This window comes from Anabrus simplex, chromosome 12, assembly GCF_040414725.1.
Source record: "Anabrus simplex isolate iqAnaSimp1 chromosome 12, ASM4041472v1, whole genome shotgun sequence".
Taxonomy (NCBI): domain Eukaryota; kingdom Metazoa; phylum Arthropoda; class Insecta; order Orthoptera; family Tettigoniidae; genus Anabrus; species Anabrus simplex.
The window spans coordinates 39,740,248-39,762,409 of NC_090276.1; the positions used below are offsets into that span (position 1 = coordinate 39,740,248).

Below are 22,162 nucleotides of genomic sequence, written 5' to 3' on the forward strand. Positions count from 1 at the left end.
TAGCCGTGTTGAAACACCGGATCCCGTGATATCTCCGAAGTTAAGCAACATTGGGCGTGGTCAGGAGTTGGATGGGTTGCCACGCGCTGTTGGTGGGGGGTAAGTGAATGGAGGAGCGGAAAGGAACTGGCCACCCTACCGCACGTAAACTCCGGCTCAGGAACACCTCTGCGGAGGTTCGGACCTGCCTTCGGGCAGAATAACCCTTACCTTACCACCACAAAAGATTCCAGTCAAATTTATAAATGACGCCGATATTATGGTTAGGGGAGTATTAAAGGAAATTTTGCAGCTACCCATGGATGTCCCCAATGATATGATATATGCTGAAATGAAATTTAAAGGTCTGGGTTTATTTTACGCATCATGTGAAGTATATCTGCAACATATTAATGCACGCAAAATTGTGAAATCTTCCAATAACTTTTTTTACACTCAATGAGAAACTTATGTCAAGCAATCAGCACGAGCCTCGTCGCATTGAATGTAGCAGAAACAGAATCTATTCGAGACAAAAGACATGGTTTTGTAGATACAAAGAAAGTTCGACTCGAATATAGGAGAAGATCTTTTGACAACTGGAGCAAGACCGAGCATAAAGGCAAAGGTGTAGTCTTATTTAAAGAGTATACTCCAGGTAGCAGGTAAGGATCCTTTTCGGAGGCAGCCCTACCCAGGGAGTGGCGCCCCTGCCTATGTGAGTCCCAGAGAACACTGATCGGTGTGTAACATCTGGTATATGTACCAGCTTAGGGTTACGAGTGAAGACCTCAACGGCATCTACGGCGGAGAAGGTGGACTTCGGTATGGTGGAGATGGCGGAAGGGGCAAACCTGTAGCGTCTGTACTCCAGAGGAGCGGCTACAAAAGGCGTCTGACTCCGTGTTAGGGGCGGCCTAATTTTGAACCTGGCAGTAGGTATAAAAATGCCTTTGGGTGTGGCGAGCCCATCGTAACAATAGCCTATATGGATAAAGCAGATTTGGTGCCTCGGAAAATCTTAGAGCGTCCCCTACCGAAGAAAGTGGAGAGGAACCATATTTGCCCCAACCCGGCTACAGCTGGATAAAGGGAAATGATGATGATGATGACTGCAGAGAATACATGGATCCGGGACCATAAAGGATTGTCTTGCAATGAATGGCTCGAGGTAATAAAAATGAATGCCAATGTCTCTGCTGTGCGTACTGTACCTGGCAGATCCCAGGGCAACAGCCTCAGTCAGCGTTGCCACAGATAGTTCGAAACTATACTACTTTCAAGAAGTCCATCATGATCTTCAAGAACCACGCTTGTGGACCTCAGATAAATGTTTGACGCGCGTCACTCATTTGCCTACTTTAAAATTCATACTACCTCATGTATCTACTGTGTCTGTATCCATTATTGTTGTCCTTCGGCAACTTGCAGCTGTTGCAGGAAGATTGTATAATAATAATAATAATAATAATAATAATAATAATAATAATAATAATAATAATAATAATAATAATAATAATAATAATAATAATAATAATAATAATAATAATAATGCCACCTCTGTGGTGTAGTGGTTAGAGTGATTAGCTGCCACCCCCGGAGGCCCGGGTTCGATTCCCGGCTCTGCCACGAAATTTGAAAAGTGATACGAGGGCTGGGACGGGGTCCACTCACCCTCGGGAGGTCAACTGAGTAGAGGTGGGTTTGATTCCCACCTCAGCCATCCTGGAAGTGGTTTCCCGTGGTTTCCCACTTCTCCTACAGGCAAATGCCGGGATGGTACTTAACTTAAGGTCACGGTCGCTTCTTTCCTTGTCTATCCCCTCCAGTCTTCCCATCCCCCCGCAAGGCCCCTGTTCAGCATAGCAGGTGAGGCCGCCTGGGCGAGGCACTGGTCATCCTCCCCAGTTGTATCCCCGACCTTGAGTCTGAAGCTCCAGGACACTGCCCTTGAGGCGGTAGAGGTGGGATCCCTCGCTGAGTCCGAGGATAAAGCCGACCCTGGAGGGTAAACAGATTAATAATAATAATAATAATAATAATAATAATAATAATAATAATAATAATAATTGTTACCGTGTTTTAGCGGTAGGTAGAGGTGTAAGAAGGTGCGGGCGTGAATGGGTTTCAAACTACGGAATCAAAGTTAATGTAAAATTTAACGAGGTTATATTTTCTTTTCAATATTAAGTAATAACAAAGAACAGGTACTTAGTAGCCGAAACACAATTTGAAATGTACAATTACAGGGGTTACAGAGTTTGGGCTTCGAGCCCTGAGTTCACAATTCTTGAGCAACTAGCCCAACTTTCCGATATACAAATTTTAACAAAGGGGCAGAAGACCCCAATCAAACCCTGGAGCACTTGCTCCAAATTACACAGTTAAGCCTCCTCGAGGCACACAACACTCCGTTTCCAAAAGAGCCACACGCTCTTTAATTTAAGCCTCTCCCAGGCCACACCAAACTCCACCTTCAAGTTGTCCACAACGGACACAAACCCAGGGGTAAAATACCCCATCTACTGAGGTCTATTAAATGAAAAGCAGGTTAATTAAATGACCTCTAAAACAATTTGAGAGGAGGCGAACTTGCACTCCTAATACACTTTGATTTTAAGACCTACTTTGGCTCTTAGGCCACTGATGCAAGGGCTAATCCCATACTACAGAGGTGACTTAGAAAAGAACAATTTGTTTTACGTTATCGAAGAATAGGTTGAGAAACAATAAGTTCACCTCAAAACATAATGAGTGGGAGCTCGAGAGGGTTAGCACTCTCTATCCCAGTATGTAGCTTTTCAAGAGAATAGAAGAAAAGACTAGTTACATTTTAGGAAAAGGTTACATGGTGGAACGCTTCGCACCCGCCCCGAGAGTTAAACTGCTGAGCAAGAAAAGAAAGAATTTATTAATCGGCCATTACCTTATTGTTGACCGCTGCCGAAGAAAGAGGCGCCTCCCGCCTCCTGCTATGTACTTAATACACTGAAAGATGGAACAGAAGTGGCCCAGAGACCCAAAAATCAGCAGTTTAAATACTCTCGCGGAAGTTTCTAGGCGTTAGGGGAAAGAAAACACCCGCCCACAATGTTTTTATTGGATAGGACCCCGCAACAGATACAAGTTGGGGGAAGATACACTAGATTGGTCAGAAATTACTAAAAGAATTTCGGGATTGGATAAATCTAAAACAAGGGGAAAAAGAGGGGTATACAGCCAACTTAAACAATAACAGAAAGAAATTTAACAAAACACAAACTTTTGAAATAAAAATTTCTCCAACAAAATAGTTCTTTGACTCCGCACTAGGGTGCACTATTGTTGATCTTCAGTAGTGTCCTCTAGAAGAGAAAGTTCACACTTCTTACTTCAAGCGAAACAAAAACACATCAAAAGTGACACAGTTCAAAAACTCAAAATTTTCCACGTGGTGACATCTTTTGAGAAAGTAGAGAATTAATAGAGTAGATAAAGTTCAACCTTCCTCCAGAAGAGGAGTTTCAACTGGCGCAACTTTTAAATAAACGGTGTAGAGGTGTACCGCCCGGTACAGACCTCCCCCCCCCCAAAAGTTCCTCCAGGGGTGACACATGAAATCAGTTTGAAACAAAGTCCAAGTAATGATGTTGATACGAAGATAGATAGCAGAAGCATTTACAAGATTTCTTAATTCAGTTTCAAAATGTTGTTGTTGCAGGTGAATGAAAGCCTTTAAGTTTGTAGAATTTGAATTTCTGAAGATAAACTTTTAATACTTAGAAATGAAGAAAAATTTTTTGCGCGGTCCACCAAATATTGCTGTTGAATTCCCAAGTGACGGTATTAAGGTTGAACAGGAATGTCTATGTAGTTGATGTAGGCTAAGTTGGATGGCCAGACCGGCCGTTACAGCTTGCGTCCAAAGGAGGCCGCTCGGACTCCTCAAGTACCCTGAGATACCGCTCGCCCGCCCTATGAGGGGAGCAGAGGTGTAGAAGCACGCCGCGCCCGCGGTGAACATATACAGGCTGCGGGCCAGTAGCAGGTCGTGCGCCGCACATCCGCCTTGGCCGGGAGGAGAGCTCCGGCTCGCCGTGCACATGTCGGCCTCGCTGGAGAGGAGGGGGCCCATCCCCCTCCCCAGTTGCTGCACGGCGCTGCGCGGCTGCGGGGGCACTGAAACATTAAAGCTAGGCGGCAGAATTGTGTTGGACCATCGTCTTCATTGAGGGTACAGGCATTATGGAGAGGTTGAGGGGCCAGCGGCGTGTAGGTATCCATGGCATTAAATATTATGAAGCCACAGTGTAAGGTGGAGCAGGAGACGGGAGCGTGGTAATGGCCGTGGAAAGGACAGAATGGCAGTTTAACGGGTCGGGACTGGTTTTACAAAATGCTTACATCTGAAACAAAATATTATAGGTAGTGCAGAATGCCTTAAAAGTGAAACTCAAAAAAAATATAACCTTCATATCCTTTCAAAATAATATAAAGCAAGTTAACACAGAAATTACACCGGCTTCACCTGGGACAGGTGAACTCTAAATATCCTCTCGGTGGCTGGATTACTTAACAATAAGGTAACCGGCGTAAGAAAATCGAGAATGATACAAGGCCCCTGAAATCTGGGGGCAAGCTTGCCCGCGGGAACAAAATTTTTGACCATTACTTGGTCACCTACCTTTAAAGGGGTGGGTCTCCGTCCACGATCATACCTTTCCCTAACCTTTTCATGAGATACCTTAAGATTGGCTTTAGCCTTCTTCCAAAGATCTTTAATATTATCCGGATCTATTGTCTCGGGCAGAATGTCACTCAGAGACCAGAGGTTAGAGAGCGGCGTGTTGGGAACAAACTTAAACATCAAAGAAGCTGGAGTAAACTTGTGTGATTCATGAACCGCCGAATTCAAAGCAAAAGCTAACCAATGCAGGGACGTGTCCCACCTAGAATGATCTTCATGATGATAGGCAATAAGTGCGGACCTGAGATTACGGTTAACCCGTTCAGCCAGAGATGGTTGAGGGTAATAAGCAGAAGTGGTTACATGAGAGATGGACAAGTCAAAACAGAATTTACGAAAAAGATTTGATGTGAACGCCTTAGCATTATCAGATACAATATATTGGCACGGACCAAAAGAAGCAAAAATAGAATTTAGACAGGTAATGGTGGACTGAGCGGTAGCCAGCTTAGTCGGAAATAACCAAGAAAATCTGGTAAAACCATCTACACATACAAAGATGAATTTGTTGGCATTTCCCTTCGACTGGGGGAAGGGTCCTACATAATCAATATACAGGCGTTCCATGGGGCGCGACGCTTGATGAGAAGACAAAAGGCCTACTTTAGTGGACATGGTGGGTTTACTGATCAAACAAGATTTACAAGCTTTTACAAGTTCCCGAATTTCACCGTCCATACCTTTCCAGATGAACATATCACGAATCTTTTCACGAGTTTTAAAGATACCCAGATGCCCTCCTAATGGGGTCTCATGATAATACTTGAAGATCATAGGTACAAGAACTGCTGGAACAACAACTTTCATCATCTTATCATGCCTCGAAGGGCAACATAAAACACCATTCCTCAGAACATAAGGGACAACATGTTCCCCAGAAGAAAGGGTTTCCATTATCGGAGCCAGCGTCGGATCTTCACGTTGGTATTTCTCGATATCCCTAAAAAGCATGGGAGCATCTGTTAGGATGGCATTAACCTCAAATAGCATGGACTCGGAAGGTGATGAACTGTCGACCGGTTCGTGGGTCTCGACGTCGTTATGAAACATACGGCTGAGTCCATCAGCAACAACATTTTCGGTACCTCTGATATGCCTAACATCAAACTGGAAGGCGGAAATACGAATAGCCCAGCGGGCTATACGACCAGTACGACGCGGCCTACCTAAGACCCAGCTTAAGGCTTGATTATCTGTCTCCAGGTCGAATTTGACATGTTCCAGATAGAGACGGAACTTTTCTAAGGCAAATAAGACTGCCAAACCTTCGAGCTCATAGATGGAATACTTGGCTTCTTGAGCCGACAATGTCCTAGACGCATAGGCGATGGGTCGCCTCCCTAGTTCAGTCTCTTGAAGAAGGACTGCCGCTACTGCTGACGACGATGCGTCGGTTTGGACAATGAATTTCTTCGAGAAATCAGGCATAGCAAGGACAGGGGCATTACAGAGAGCTAATTTCAGATCTTCAAAAGCGGCTTGTTGAGAAGGTCCCCACTCGAATTTGATGCCTTTCCTACGAAGAAGGTTTAAGGGCGCCGCTCTATTAGCAAGGTTAGGAATGAACTTTCTGAAGAAATTCACCATACCAATGAACCTGGCGATACCTTTAATGTCCTTGGGAGGTTTAAAATCACGGATGGCCTGTGTTCTAGAATGATCGACTGCTACACCATCGGGTGACACAATATGCCGTAGGAATGACATAGAGGGCTTAGCAAAGGCAACCTTGGACAACTTAACAGTTAACCCAGCCTTACGAAGGCGATCAAGAACTTCTCGCAGATGATCTAGATGTTCTTCAAAAGTCTCTGAAAATACTACGACATCATCTAAGTAGTGATATAAGTACTCGAATTTGATGTCGGAGAAGACCCTATCTAGCAGCCTAGTGAGCACAGCTGCTCCCGTGGGGAGCCCGAAAGGCACGCGGTTGTATTCATATAAATTCCAGTCCGTGGCAAACGCTGTAAGGTGTTTAGACTCTTCGGCAAGGGGAATTTGATTATAGGCCTGATTTAAGTCCAAGATGGTGAAGAACTTGGCCTTACGAAACCATGAAAAACAAGAATGAAGGTCGGGAAGGGGCACAGATTGTAACACCACCTTCCGATTGAGAGCCCTGTAATCAATGACAGGCCTGAAGCCTCCTTGGGGTTTCGGTACTAGAAAAATGGGCGAAGAATACGCTGACTTAGAGGGCCTAATAATACCGTCCTTCAACATCTGATCGATGATTTCCTTCAGAGCCTTCATTTTAGGTGGAGATAGCCTATACGGTGGAAAACGGACAGGAATCGAATCCGTAACCTCAATTTTGTATTCTATAAGGTCAGTAACACCAAGAGTATCAGAGAACACCTCGGGAAACGACTGACACAGTTTGCGAATACTATCAGCCTGCTCCTCAGGTAGATGTCTAAGGTCTAACAACATCTCATCCTGGGTAGGCGAAATAGAAGAACATGACACAGAATTACACTTTAATAGTGGGATTTTACAACTAGAAGCAAATTTGAATGTGCACGACCTAGACTTGAGATCGAGCACAAGACCAGTGTGAGAAATAAAGTCAGCTCCCAATATAATGGGGCAAGACAATTGCTTGGCCACAAACAATTTAATTTTCCATGTAAACTTAAAAACACGAATTTTGACCAGTAAGGAACCTAGAATTTCTAATGGAGATGAATTAGCCGAAACGTATTGAACAGGAGAAGAGACATAGTCAGGAAGTTTACAAACCGATTTCAATTTAGAATACCATTCAGCCGCAATAATCGAACAAACACTACCTGAATCTAAGAGAGCTGTTATAGGCTCGTTATTTAACTCAATCTTAAGAAAAGGAACAGGTGCGGGGGTATCCGCCGCAATCCTAAGACATTCTTTAGGGCATTCAAAAGATGAATTGGAAGGCTGATCGTTCTCTGCATTTACAATCTGTTTACTAGGGGCTGAGTCTCGGGAAGATGGATTAGTCGACTCAACCGAAGCCACTAGTCACTTTTTATTATTGGCATAGATGGAATTTGCACCAGAAGTTGAGCAGGAGGGGGTGCTATTTGAGTTCGGACAATTCTTGGCGATATGTGAGAAGGCCCCACATTTAAAACAGCCTTGTGCTGAACCAGCTCCATTATTTGCCCTACTACTTTTGACCAATGGACATTTATTGCGAAGATGGTCAGGCGACCCGCAAGCATAACATTTACGGGGTGTGACTGGTCGGCGAGGTGGAGGCCGAGTGTTACTAAAGGAAGGCGGGGGTTCTTTTGCTACACGCAAAGAATCGGCGTATCTAACTCCTTCCGCTGAGACGGCCAACGCTTCAAGTTCAGAAAAAGTTTGCGGGCACGCCGCAAAACACAAGTATGACCTATAAGATGGTGAAATGCCTTCCACAATAGCTTGTACAATTTGGTCCTCAGGGAAGTGAAGAGCAAACACCCTGGTATAAAACTTAATGTCTTGTATGAAATCAGCCAAGTTTTCATCCAACCTCTGTACTCGATAATAGTATTTCTGAATCAGAGATGACCTTGCGCGGGCAGGAATAAAATTAGCAAGTAGATGTGCATGAAAATCTTCGATGGATGACTGTTCAGCTATGGCTCTTACTATTTTGTCGGAGAGAATACCAATAGCATACGGATAGATAATTTGCAAGATTTGACATGGAGACAGAGAAAAAACAAGGGCATGATCCTGAAATTCCACTAGAAATCTTAAAAATGAAATTACGTCACTGGTGGTATTAACAGAAAACTTGGATATACCTCTGAGCAACATTGCCAATGGATGAGGCAAGCTACTAAATCCGGGTGACATAGTAGGTAAAGGTTTCAATGGCAAGGAAGTCAATTCAGAACGGATGTTACTCAATGATGCACGACGTTCAGATTCGTTGTCCAATGGGGCAGGGATAGTTTGAGCAGCAACGGTTATCCTATTAACTTCTCCCTTGGGAGGCGCTTCCTCACTACCTGCATTCACTATGGTGGGTTGATCAGATTTGGGAGGAACTTCCCCAGTTAACAATTGAGTGACCTTACTAGATAATTCAGAAATATTTTCCAGGAGCGTACTAGCTTCCTTCCTCTGAACGTCATTCAGTTTTAGAGACAACAGATCGTTAACCCTATTCGAAAAATGATATAGCCTGCCTTGCACACGCTTAATTTGATTAGGAGACGGATCATTTTCATCAAAAAAACTAACTACAGAAGCTAGCCCAGTAATATTCTCCGTGATCGTGGAAAGAGAGTCGTCAATTTCTTTCTCTCCCAAATTGGGGATGGAAATGGGCAAATCAAGGGACTCTCTAAGCTTGTTAGTGTCTATTGCAACCGTGCCTCCAGATTGCACATTTCTGATAGTTAATTCATAGATCAACTCCTCCTTGCGCAAATAGTTAAGAAGGAGAACATCGCGAGGGCCGGGCATGGTGACAGAACAATTTTGAAAAACTCAAAAAATTCCAGCAACTGGGAAAATAGTTAGAGTTCGGAACAAACAATGTTTAGCCGTCAAAAGGGGCTAAATTGAGACCCATTCAACCACGCTCTGCTACCACTTGTTACCGTGTTTTAGCGGTAGGTAGAGGTGTAAGAAGGTGCGGGCGTGAATGGGTTTCAAACTACGGAATCAAAGTTAATGTAAAATTTAACGAGGTTATATTTTCTTTTCAATATTAAGTAATAACAAAGAACAGGTACTTAGTAGCCGAAACACAATTTGAAATGTACAATTACAGGGGTTACAGAGTTTGGGCTTCGAGCCCTGAGTTCACAATTCTTGAGCAACTAGCCCAACTTTCCGATATACAAATTTTAACAAAGGGGCAGAAGACCCCAATCAAACCCTGGAGCACTTGCTCCAAATTACACAGTTAAGCCTCCTCGAGGCACACAACACTCCGTTTCCAAAAGAGCCACACGCTCTTTAATTTAAGCCTCTCCCAGGCCACACCAAACTCCACCTTCAAGTTGTCCACAACGGACACAAACCCAGGGGTAAAATACCCCATCTACTGAGGTCTATTAAATGAAAAGCAGGTTAATTAAATGACCTCTAAAACAATTTGAGAGGAGGCGAACTTGCACTCCTAATACACTTTGATTTTAAGACCTACTTTGGCTCTTAGGCCACTGATGCAAGGGCTAATCCCATACTACAGAGGTGACTTAGAAAAGAACAATTTGTTTTACGTTATCGAAGAATAGGTTGAGAAACAATAAGTTCACCTCAAAACATAATGAGTGGGAGCTCGAGAGGGTTAGCACTCTCTATCCCAGTATGTAGCTTTTCAAGAGAATAGAAGAAAAGACTAGTTACATTTTAGGAAAAGGTTACATGGTGGAACGCTTCGCACCCGCCCCGAGAGTTAAACTGCTGAGCAAGAAAAGAAAGAATTTATTAATCGGCCATTACCTTATTGTTGACCGCTGCCGAAGAAAGAGGCGCCTCCCGCCTCCTGCTATGTACTTAATACACTGAAAGATGGAACAGAAGTGGCCCAGAGACCCAAAAATCAGCAGTTTAAATACTCTCGCGGAAGTTTCTAGGCGTTAGGGGAAAGAAAACACCCGCCCACAATGTTTTTATTGGATAGGACCCCGCAACAGATACAAGTTGGGGGAAGATACACTAGATTGGTCAGAAATTACTAAAAGAATTTCGGGATTGGATAAATCTAAAACAAGGGGAAAAAGAGGGGTATACAGCCAACTTAAACAATAACAGAAAGAAATTTAACAAAACACAAACTTTTGAAATAAAAATTTCTCCAACAAAATAGTTCTTTGACTCCGCACTAGGGTGCACTATTGTTGATCTTCAGTAGTGTCCTCTAGAAGAGAAAGTTCACACTTCTTACTTCAAGCGAAACAAACACATCAAAAGTGACACAGTTCAAAAACTCAAAATTTTCCACGTGGTGACATCTTTTGAGAAAGTAGAGAATTAATAGAGTAGATAAAGTTCAACCTTCCTCCAGAAGAGGAGTTTCAACTGGCGCAACTTTTAAATAAACGGTGTAGAGGTGTACCGCCCGGTACAATAATAATAATAATAATAATAATAATAATAATAATAATAATAATAATAATAATAATAATAATAATAATAATAATAATAATGAGAGTATGGCCTCAGCTATAGTGTGGAGGTATTTTTATTTGATGCCTGTGCGTCAATTTCTACATTCTGTTTTACTATACCAGATGGCAGAGGAAAACCTGGCCTCTGCTGGACGATTTGTGGTTGAGTTTTAATTAATTTTACCAGCAAACACCAAACATGTCTCCAGAGATCTTTTACTTGCCTACATCGCACTGGGGGTTGCCTGACCAAGGCGGTAAAGGCGTGCTCGGTTTGCCCGGAAGGACGTGGATTCGAATCCCCGCCAGGAAGTCGTAAAATTTAAGAAACGAGATTTCCACTTCCGGAGGTGCATATGGCCCTGAGGTTCACTCAGCCTACACCAAAAATGAGTACCAGGTTAATTCCTGGGGGCAAAGGCGGCCGGGCATAGAGCTAACCACTCTACCCCATCACGTGCCGAGGTTAACAATGGTGGAAGCCTTTACCTTCCACTCCTCCAAGAGCCTTCATGGCCTGTACGGAGGTGATTTTGCTTTTGCTTTGCTACATCGCAGTGGCGAATTATATTGGTGGTTCTGCTCTGTGACGCCCAGTCCACTGCAGTAAGTGTAATAGACAAATCTAAATTCGTACTGCATACGGGAAGTGCCAATTTAGCTCGTGTGACCCGTCCTCCAGCACCGCAGAAACGCCTTACTCCATGTTCTATCAGCCTTGAAGTTCCCGAAAATGTTCAGAAAAAATACAGGTAAACATACATCTCAATTTGTAAGACCCCGATTTGGAGGGACATTGACGATGTAAATAAATAAATAAATAAATAAATAAATAAATAAATAAATAAATAAATAAATAAATAAATAAATAAATAAAATAAATAAATAAATAAATAAATAAATAAATAAATAAATAAATAAATAAATAAATAAATAGCCTTTTTTTCCGCTTATCGAAAAAATGTTGATCTAGTATCGACACACTCATATTTACAGAGATTCCGAGACCTGCATACATCTTTGGGAACCGGCCTTTTTAATGGAGGGGGAACATCATCTGATGGTACTAACATTCCTGTTTTCATTTTCATGATTACTTAAATTGGAAGAATTCAATACCATTACGGAGAAACATATTCATGATTACTTGCAGGCCTAAGAACTCGCTCATTCGCTTAAAAATATCCGTACCCCCAGTCTTAAAGTACGTTGTTTGAAGAATTAAGGCCACACTCCGGAGGTAAAAAGATACTTTACCTAATGCATGGATTTTCACGAAGCTTTGTGGGAATGTTACCTACATAAAGGTAGAGATATAACAAACATTTCTTTCATCTACAATTAATAGTTTTACCAAAATATTTTTTTGAAATTTTTAATTCAATTTTTTCATGAAATTTAAGTAATGTAAATTCGTAATTAGGTAGAAAATACCGATTTTTTCTGTTCATAATTTATATAAGGAGACATATCGTACTAAAATCTGTGTATATTTTACGTTCTAACATTTTGGACTTAAAAATCCCTACTACTTGAACAAATTTTGCAATCAAAAATTCCATACTGGTACGCAAGTTTCTTAATATAGCTGTGATACATACACCACACAAATTTTTTACATTTGGTAGAATATTACGGGAGAAAATAGGATTAAATGTAAAATTACAATTGGCAACCAAAGCATTATTACAGTAATAAATTGTTTGCATTCAGCGGAATAACTTCGTGACAAGAAGAAAGAAACTCAATCCTTTCAATTTCAGTCATAACAAAAATTCACCAAAATGACCAAAATATCAATTTTTTATCTCCAGAGTGTCGCCTTAACCTGAACAGTAAATTGATTTTGTGTTACTTAATCACAACTGAACACCGTCCTACCTTATCACGCATTTCTCCTGTATTTAAGCTATTTGGGTTTTCTTTCTACTGAACAGAACCATCACAACTATACTGTACAGTACTATACCTTGTACTGTAGTAACAGTCACTCATCTGTTATTTAGGATCATATGACGCACTTGTTCAATACTGGAATCAGTGAATATTGAATTTTCACGACCGCATTGTAATCGAAACCGACTTTCAACCTATTAGGTCGTCTTACGTACATTTAGTACGTGTTGAAGAGATGTTAAGTATAGAACAAAAATGGCCAACCGAACACCAGTGGGATCCGAACCCACAACCTCCCGATTTCGCGTCGGTTGCTCTACCAATTGAGCTATGGTGGCCTAGGCCATCTTTGTTCTTTGTTCGATTACTGGAATCAGTATTTCTCCTCATCCTTCATGCTCGTGCGACCCCTTTTGAACTGTTCTATCCACTGGTAAATACTTCCCTGTGGCAATTCATTGTACCCGTATTGTGCTGAAAATCTTCTATGAATATATGCTCCTGGTACACCCTCAGATCACAAAAAACGGATTACGGAGCGCTGTTCTTCCTTGGTGCAAGCTGTACTGATCTGATACCGCTGAAACCACTAGCGCCTAGTGACAGGATCGTACTATGAACCAAGGTTCTTAAACAGGATGCGCGCTTCTATGCTGTACCTTTTAGCTAATGTAACTGTTCGAGTTAACAATTGCTATTGTCGTAAGGTGACTATCGTTATTTAGCGGTTTTATTTCTTTCGTCGTTTCTTTTTCTTTTCTTTCTTTCGTTGTTGTTCTGTTTCATTTTGTGTGGATTTTTTGTGAATAAGAAGATAGGCGATACGCTTACTCTGTAAGTTCAGTATGTTTACTTGCTCTCAGTGTAGTAGTGTGTACAAAGCAAGATCTACTTTGCGGAGGCATATAAAACAGAAACATCCTCTGAAAATGGAAGAGAGAGCGCAAAACTGACGGAAATCTCAGGGTATTAGGATTCATACATGTAACATATGTAATGAAACTTTTGTTCAGCAATCGTGTCTGAAGCGGTATCAGCGTAACCAGCACTTTGATACTGTGTGTCTTTAATTAGCTTTGTTATTTTTAAAGAATTTTATAAAATACCATTTTGTAGATAAATGTGCGCGTAAAATAAGAAACTGTGAGTGTTCATATTCAAAGTTGACAACTGCTTGTGTTGCTTGCTGTCTTCTGAATAAACTCCCCGTTGACTATAGTGTGCTAAACTTGTACTCATTCACCAGCTTGAAAACACTAAATACCTGTACTGTATTATACGGAATATGACCGAATATTACCGATGTCTGTTATTGAGTATTTTATTTGTTTATTTGCGCGCCTGTAGTTTGCAAGTTCTCGCTATTTGCCTGCTGTGTTACGCATGCGTACATTGGAAGTGGTTCATAGTACAGGACTGTCTTTAGGCGCTTGTGCTGAAACCTACCACAGACGTAGCCAACGGTGCCATCTAGCGGCTGGTGAGCGCACAACGCCATAGAGCCTGCAGATGCTTACTGACTTGCCTATGCATTTACTCACTCTATGGTCTCAGCGACACAGTTCGTCCAACACACGCGAACAGGCTAGTCGTGCTGCAAGGCGTGCAGTTTGTACAGAACCTTATAGGTGACTCCTAGCCACCTTTTTGGAGAAAGCTGTAGTTTAAGTGCGCTTTCTCACGGCCGACTGGATCCCTCGCTGTGCTCCGTAAGGAGCTAGGTAGAGCGACGCATCAAGTCGGCTGTGGCTCTCTCATGCTTTCAACCTGATGTTCTGTCGTTCACAGATCCTAGCAAGGTCGCCAGATCACCAGTATGCAGTGGCGTATACTGAGGGCTACCAAGGCTATCAGTGAAGCCCAAACCTCAAATGCGAGCGATGGAAATCTAAAGCACATTATATTGTAAGCATCTGACACATTGTTCCATTTGCAAACCTTGAAAGCAATGAGAAAACACGTCGCACGTATTTCTGAGAACAAGGCTTCGGAGACTGATATTGCAGCCCAGACTCTCGTCCCTTCCCATCGACTCGCCTCATGCGGCTTGCTGCTGTCTGTCTACAGGTGCGGGGACCGCCGGAGGATAGCTGTGCTAGGCTTCGGTCCGTCAGATTGCCACTGCTAACTATCACCATGCGTTACTCATCGTATATACTTCCTCACCTCATCCTTCTGTCTTAAACATATAGATAACGGAGTGCTGGTATTTCACTCCCGTTTACTTCTACATCCTTGTAGGAAGACACTGCAGGGCTGCTGTTATAGGAGTAATATAGTTTTTTTTATTGGTAGATCTGCTAAAATGAAACGCAATCTTTCAGATTTAGTGTTCCCTTTTGTTAGTTGGAATCGAACCCGTGATCATGGGTCGAACACCACCACTGATCTTCCGAGGAAGATAATTAACCATTGAACGATGGGTATGACCGCTGTAAAATTCAACATTGTTATTTAACGATTATGATGATGATGTTAATAATACTAATAATAATAATAATAATAATAATAATAATAATAATGGTGCATGACATCTACATAGGCTTGGTGGTGACCTAATAAGGATAAAATGAATGGCGAAGACGTCATAAACACCCAGTTCCCAAGCCGGGGGAATTAACAGTATGAGGGGGTTGATTCTGAAAATTGAACCGGGGCCGTCGGACCAAAGGCAAGCATTCTATCCATTTGGCCTCAAAGCTGGACTTCAATTTGCTAAACCTTAGGCTACCAACTCGATTGATCAGGTGTTGAGTATTGGCGGTGGCAGAGGCCATGGCAGTAGCTTGTGAAGCAGCCTTGACAACACAGCGAGCAGCTCCGTTGGCTGTTGGATGCAGCTCAAAATGCTTAAGGCTTGATGTTCCCTAAACCAACTATCGAAAAGGGGTAGCCTAAGTGTAGTGGTAGCCCACGTCTTGATAACAGCATACGCCACTGCCAGTATGTGAATTGGTATCCATCTATGACTCGATAACGACACTCAATATGAAGGATGGGATCGCCAATCGCTGTATATTATGTCTTTCATTCTGGTGGTTCTGCAGCTTTACAGGTCGTTTTATGAAACCACGCTTGCTACATCGTACGGCGTGGAGTATCGAATCGATCTTTCTCCGCCTTTCCAAAATCCGGCTATCTCCTCCGGATTTGTACCCTCGATCATGGGTTCTGGAGACTGACACTCACTCTTTGATCCACAGAGTGAGCTATATGATTAATTGATGATGCAGTTCAAAGGCCATTACTACTGTGAAGGGACGCTCATTATTTTCTTTCCTAGACCTTGCCAGGGTTACTAAATCTAACTCCGCCATAGCCAGTCCCAAGCCCGGTTGAGAAAGGAAGAGGGACCCTGGTTACACCCTGTAGATATCTAAATTGACAACCGTATAGACAGGGAGTAGCGACGAGCACCAAATCGTGAAGTAATCAGAGGGTAGGCAAAGACGCTGAGGGGCAGCCCCCCAGTGTGCTTTGGGGACTGAAGGCATCTTCGAGAAAACGTTATTACTGAAACTGCAACAAAGAGAAACCGGACGGAAAAACAGATGACGATTTTTGGCATTTAACAGATCACGAATATTGGATGTTGGAATATACGAACATTGTGGCGAACAGGAAGACTAAAACAGGTCTGCGCAGAGATGATGAACTATGGAACCCGCGAGGAACAAGAAAAAGAGGAAGACCAAGAATGACCTGGAGGAGAAGTGTGGAGGAAGAGATGAGGGAGGACGGCAAATCCTGGGCAGGCTTACAGCTGATTGCCAGGAGACGGAACCAATGGAGGACTTTTGTTGCAGCCCTTTATCCCGAAAGGTGACACAGGATATAAGTCAAGTTGCTAAATCGGGATTTGAACAAAAGGTGGAAGCCGCGGCAATAGCCACTGGGCCACCGCGTCTTACTACTCGCTAAAAGGTACGTAAAGCACGTTGGAAACGGTCGAGTGTCTGCGGATAACCCGGAGCACGTGTTCGCTTATTTCGACCCCTCTTTCACTCGGCGAAGTTTCTGGGAAATCGGGTTGTTTCACTTGGTGAGTTCCCCTCGTAATGTTATGAGGGATGTCGATAGCTCGGCGGACAGGGACTCACTGCGAGGGCCGTTTCCCCACCACTGAAACGTTGCTCGAAACCTCAAGGGACCTTGGAAACCTGCCTGGGCATTCATTGAATGTGCTGTTGTCGCGTCATCTGAGCTGAATTTCCACGCTTGCCCTGTGTGCATTTTGTTGACATTTGAGCTTACCGTAACTGCCCTAGGATCGTCAGCGGACAAAAATCTTTCATATCTATAGGTCGTATTCACATGCACTAAAAACGGTAAAATATGCACTCATATATGCACTATTGCATACTCTAAAAAAATACTTATTTTTCCTTTATGTACACTGACTGACAGAGCAAATGCAACACCAAGAAGGAGTGGTCAGAACTTTATGCCAATTGCAGGGTAGACTGACGTCACTGAGGTATGCTCATGATGTAAAATCCGCCGCTGTGCTGCGCACGTAGCGAACGATAAATGGGACACGGCGTTGGCGAATGGCCCACTTCGTACCGTGATTTCTCAGCCGACAGTCATTGTAGAACGTGTTGTCGTGTGCCACAGGACACGTGTATAGCTAAGAATGCCAGGCCGCCGTCAACGGAGGCATTTCCAGCAGACAAACGACTTTACGAGGGGTATGGTGATCGGGCTGAGAAGGGCAGGTTGGTCGCTTCGTCAAATCGCAGCCGATACCCATAGGGATGTGTCGACGGTGCAGCGCCTGTGGCGAAGATGGTTGGCGCAGGGACATGTGGCACGTGCGAGGGGTCCAGGCGCAGCCCGAGTGACGTCAGCACGCGAGGATCGGCGCATCCGCCGCCAAGCGGTGGCAGCCCCGCACGCCACGTCAACCGCCATTCTTCAGCATGTGCAAGACACCCTGGCTGTTCCAATATCGACCAGAACAATTTCCCGCCGATTGGTTGAAGGAGGCGTGCACTCCCGGCGTCCGCTCAGAAGACTACCATTGACTCCACAGCATAGACGTGCACGCCTGGCATGGTGCCGGGCTAGAGCGACTTGGATGAGGGAATGGCGGAACGTCGTGTTCTCCGATGAGTCACGCTTCTGTTCTGTCAGTGATAGTCACCGCAGACGAGTGTGGCGTCGGCGTGGAGAAAGATCAAATCCGGCAGTAACTGTGGAGCGCCCAACCGCTAGACAACGCGGCATCATGGTTTGGGGCGCTATTGCGTATGATTTCACGTCACCTCTAGTGCGTATTCAAGGCACGTTAAATGCCCACCGCTACGTGCAGCATGTGCTGCGGCCGGTGGCACTCCCGTACCTTCAGGGGCTGCCCAATGCTCTGTTTCAGCAGGATAATGCCCGCCCACACACTGCTCGCATCTCCCAACAGGCTCTACGAGGTGTACAGCCGCTTCCGTGGCCAGCGTACTCTCCGGATCTCTCACCAATCGAACACGTGTGGGATCTCATTGGACGCCGTTTGCAAACTCTGCCCCAGCCTCGTACGGACGATCAGCTGTGGCAAATGGTTGACAGAGAATGGAGAACCATCCCTCAGGACACCACCCGCACTCTTATTGACTCTGTACCTCGACGTGTTTCTGCGTGCATCGCCGCTCGCGGTGGTCCTACATCCTACTGAGTCGATGCCGTGCGCATTGTGTAACCTGCATATCGGTTTGAAATAAACATCAATTATTCGTCCGTGCCGTCTCTGTTTTTTCCCCAACTTTCATCCCTTTCGAACCACTCCTTCTTGGTGTTGCATTTGCTCTGTCAGTCAGTGTATAATGTTGGTTCTCCAAATATTAACTGCTGAAGCAGAATACTTTTAACTGCTCTATCGTTTGGCATGTTTTCTAGTGGTTAATGCGTCTTCATACACCAAAGAAATGAAAGTGTAGGTTATAGATCCAACATAGTGGCGGCTCTGGCGAGCTCGCAATGCACTAAACAGGCTTGCCAACGTCGGCGCATTATCCGCAGATACTGAATAACACGAAAGGTGAACGGCAAAGACAGGTTAGAGTTACAAAATATTGGTCTGGACAAAACAATTGGAAAGGACTGGTTAAGTCCGGCTAGTGATAAGACCATGAGAACAAAGGAAATGGTTGAATTATTTAGTTTCAGGCTGTTTGTTTTAATTCTTCTGACAGGCATCGAGGAGGGATCTCTCCTCTCTGCTACTTCAGGTCTCGTATACTATTCTTCTTCTATGATTCTAGCATGCGAACCGAATACCAAAACGCCACCAAAAAAGTTACACACTATCAAGCTCTTGTTAATACTGTCGACGGTCAACAACAATGCATTATAAAGGCTTATTTGCATTGTTGAACAGATTTTAATATCAGTATACAATATGGTATGTTGTTTCATAATAATAATAATAATAATAATAATAATAATAATAATAATAATAATAATAATAATAATAATAATAATAATAATAATAATAATAATAATAATAATAATAATAATAATAGCAAATATGCATTTATACGCACGTATATTAAGAATTTGCACGTATCCCTATGTATACATTTTTTAATATGTATGCGTTATAAAACTTAGCCATTCGATTTAAAATTGTATGGTTCTTCTTTGTTTCTTATGGACATATTATATCTCGAGACAAACAAAACATGAAAATATGCCAAAATCCGCCCTCTATTCATAAAACTCAGGGCTTCAGATAAAATGTAGGACTCTGAACTATACTCAAACGTTTTATGTTGTCAAATTAATCCTACAGTAAATTTATAATCACAATTCCTATTACCTTTTCAAATGAAACTCGGGTGGCAACTTTTCAGCTTCACAACTGAATACTTTTTTGAAACAATCTGAAGTTTACTGAAGCATAAACAGATCTTAAGAAATATTTTCTGGATCTGTTCATTTCGTCATCGCCGTCAGCCTTAACTCATTTCTGAGTAGTTAACTTCTTTCAATAAATTCACTTCTGTCTGTGGATGCACTTTCGATGGTAGAACAGACCAATTCTAACATGGAATAAGCGTCCACACAGATTGCAGAGATTTGTTGAAGGAGGGTGTATTTGTGCTGCATGAAGTTTTCATGTTTCCCTCCTGGCCTCTTCACATCTGCGTCGTTCCCCTTCAAACAGTTTGACGGCAGCAGGGATGATCCGGCGCCAAACTGTATGGTCTTGAGCAAGCGTGTTTCAGGTTTGTGGACTGAGACCTGTCATCTTCATAGTGTGCTTAAACTGGTTCTTGTAGCGTCTCATGGAGGCTCCACGAGCTCTGGTGCCGGAACAAAGTCCACCATACAGGATTTGGCGTGGAAATCCGGTATCACTCATTCGACAGATATGTCCATTCCATCTAAGCTGATGACCAATGATGGACGATTCTACGCTCTTGGCATGCGCTTTCTCAAGAACAGCAATGGTTACATGGTCTTCCCTTTTGATCCTAAGGATGGAACGAAATTTTTGTTGACGGAAACGCTCAAGGTTTTTCAAGTCACGTCGGTAAAGTGTCCAAGTTTCACAACCATACATCAATGTTGTGATGCCAACAACGTGGTACACCATGAGTTTTTGCCTTCACGGTCAGGTTTTTATTCATGAACACCCGGTGTGATAGTCTCCAAATACTGCATGGGCAGCATCAATTCTCTTCCCCACATCTTGCTCATAGTTACAGTGCACAGATAGGATACTACCCAAGTACGAAAAGTGGTCTACCTGCTCCAGTGGAGTATCTGAAATGGAGATGTTGAAATGTGGAAAGGTTGTGCCTGGTGAAGATTGTGCCAGGGCATGCTCCTTTAAATTACAGATAACTTTAAAGCAAAAGTACAAGGAAATAGTGCACCAAATTCATTTTTATACTGATCTTAGGAAGAAGAGTAAGTGAAACTGCAGACATCTGCCAATAGTGATATAATAAATCGTATTTGGGAAATAAATGTAGCTATGTTAATATTATACTCACAATTGCATACCGGGATTCACAGAGGCAGAATCTACTTGTTTATCCCAATCGTTGCGTACCGAGTCCAGCGAACCATCGTCTCCAAATGCGCCACTTTCGGTGTTCACTATCACATACTCTTTTGATCTATCGCCGTCGAACAGTTCTACCTTAGAAACCTTCTCCGTATAACAGCAATTGGTGCCTGTCCCTGAAAGAGATATTATAACTGGTTAGTTGCTGTTGGCTGTTTGACGAGGGTTACCTGCTATGGGAAAGAGTGGACCGTACAGCCAGTGACATAATGCCGAGCATTGGTCAGTGGTTAATAACCTGATTCTCTCGAGGAGCTTCTTTAATTGGACAAACAGACCACACTTCTCGAAGCATTTTAGTCCTGCGACCCGTTGGGGCCTTGAGTGCAATTCTGAACATGGTGAAGTTGGACAGCATAGATGACAAACGGTGGAACTGTTAGAGCGGAATCGAGCTGACAAAAGAATATGGTCTACACCAGGGATTTCCAATTTGTAAGGACTCGAGGGCCGCATTGGAAACCTTAGGCATAATCGCGGACTGCATTTGAAAAAATAGGCCAATTTTCGTAAAATTCTCCACAGAGGTACCAGTATGACATAATATGCTTAGTTCAATGGAAATTAAGGTTTGATAATTTTGACGACTTAAAACACTATTTTACAATAGCGTAAAATAGTGAGATTTGGATTTTAAATAGTTAAAAATCACTAATCTATTCAAATCAAGAGAATACTTAAAAAAGAAGTAATATTAAAGAATGAATTAGTTCTGACTTGGGTCTGTTAAGGGGCGTAATGATACTTTATTTAACCAGCTATAGAATATATTTTTGTAAATTTTCTTCACATTATTTTTTGAAAATTTCTGGTCTACACCCAGAGGATAATTTGCTCTAGGGGGACTTTAGGCATTTTATAGCGTAGACCTTCAGTTCGTAGTTGCCCAGAGATGACATTAGGGCATTTGGCTTATCTTGCAAGCTGGCGTAGAATGTCCGGGCATTCTTTTTGATTCTGTTGTAGATATTTTCTATTTTGAGATCTATGCCTCGATTCCGTTCGGACCATTGTGTTCCTGAGATAAGGGGCAGCGCGTGGTTCTGTGCGCGCTGAACCCTATCCAGATGGGTCTTAGCTGTAGTTCCCCAGTCGAGACTGGCATACTCGAGGATTGGGCAGGATCGACCGATGATCATAGAACATATTGAAGGTGCTTGTGCGTGTATGGTGGGTAAGGCCCACACCGCCGGTTGCGCAGAAGCGTGTGACTGGGGAAGACCACTGATCTCTTGATCTCTATATAGAGATCAGTGGGGAAGACATGTCCATACGCGTACCGCCATGTTGTGGGCGTTCCTCAGCTTGACGAGGAGATCGTATGAAATTCAAGCATTAACTTACATTTCGTACACATGAAAACACCCGCCCTAGCAAATACATGACAGCTTA

The 22,162-nt window shown here is 43.1% G+C and overlaps 1 protein-coding gene across 1 annotated transcript in view; it reads right to left on the minus strand.

The window, feature by feature from the left end:
• LOC136884381 (hexokinase type 2) overlaps positions 1-22,162 on the minus strand; it is a 90,285-nt gene that overhangs the window by 20,726 nt on the left and 47,397 nt on the right. The window contains exon 5 of the mRNA XM_067156520.2: positions 20,697-20,886. Coding sequence (XP_067012621.2) covers positions 20,697-20,886 — 190 coding nt within the window. The remainder of the gene's footprint in view (positions 1-20,696; positions 20,887-22,162) is intronic.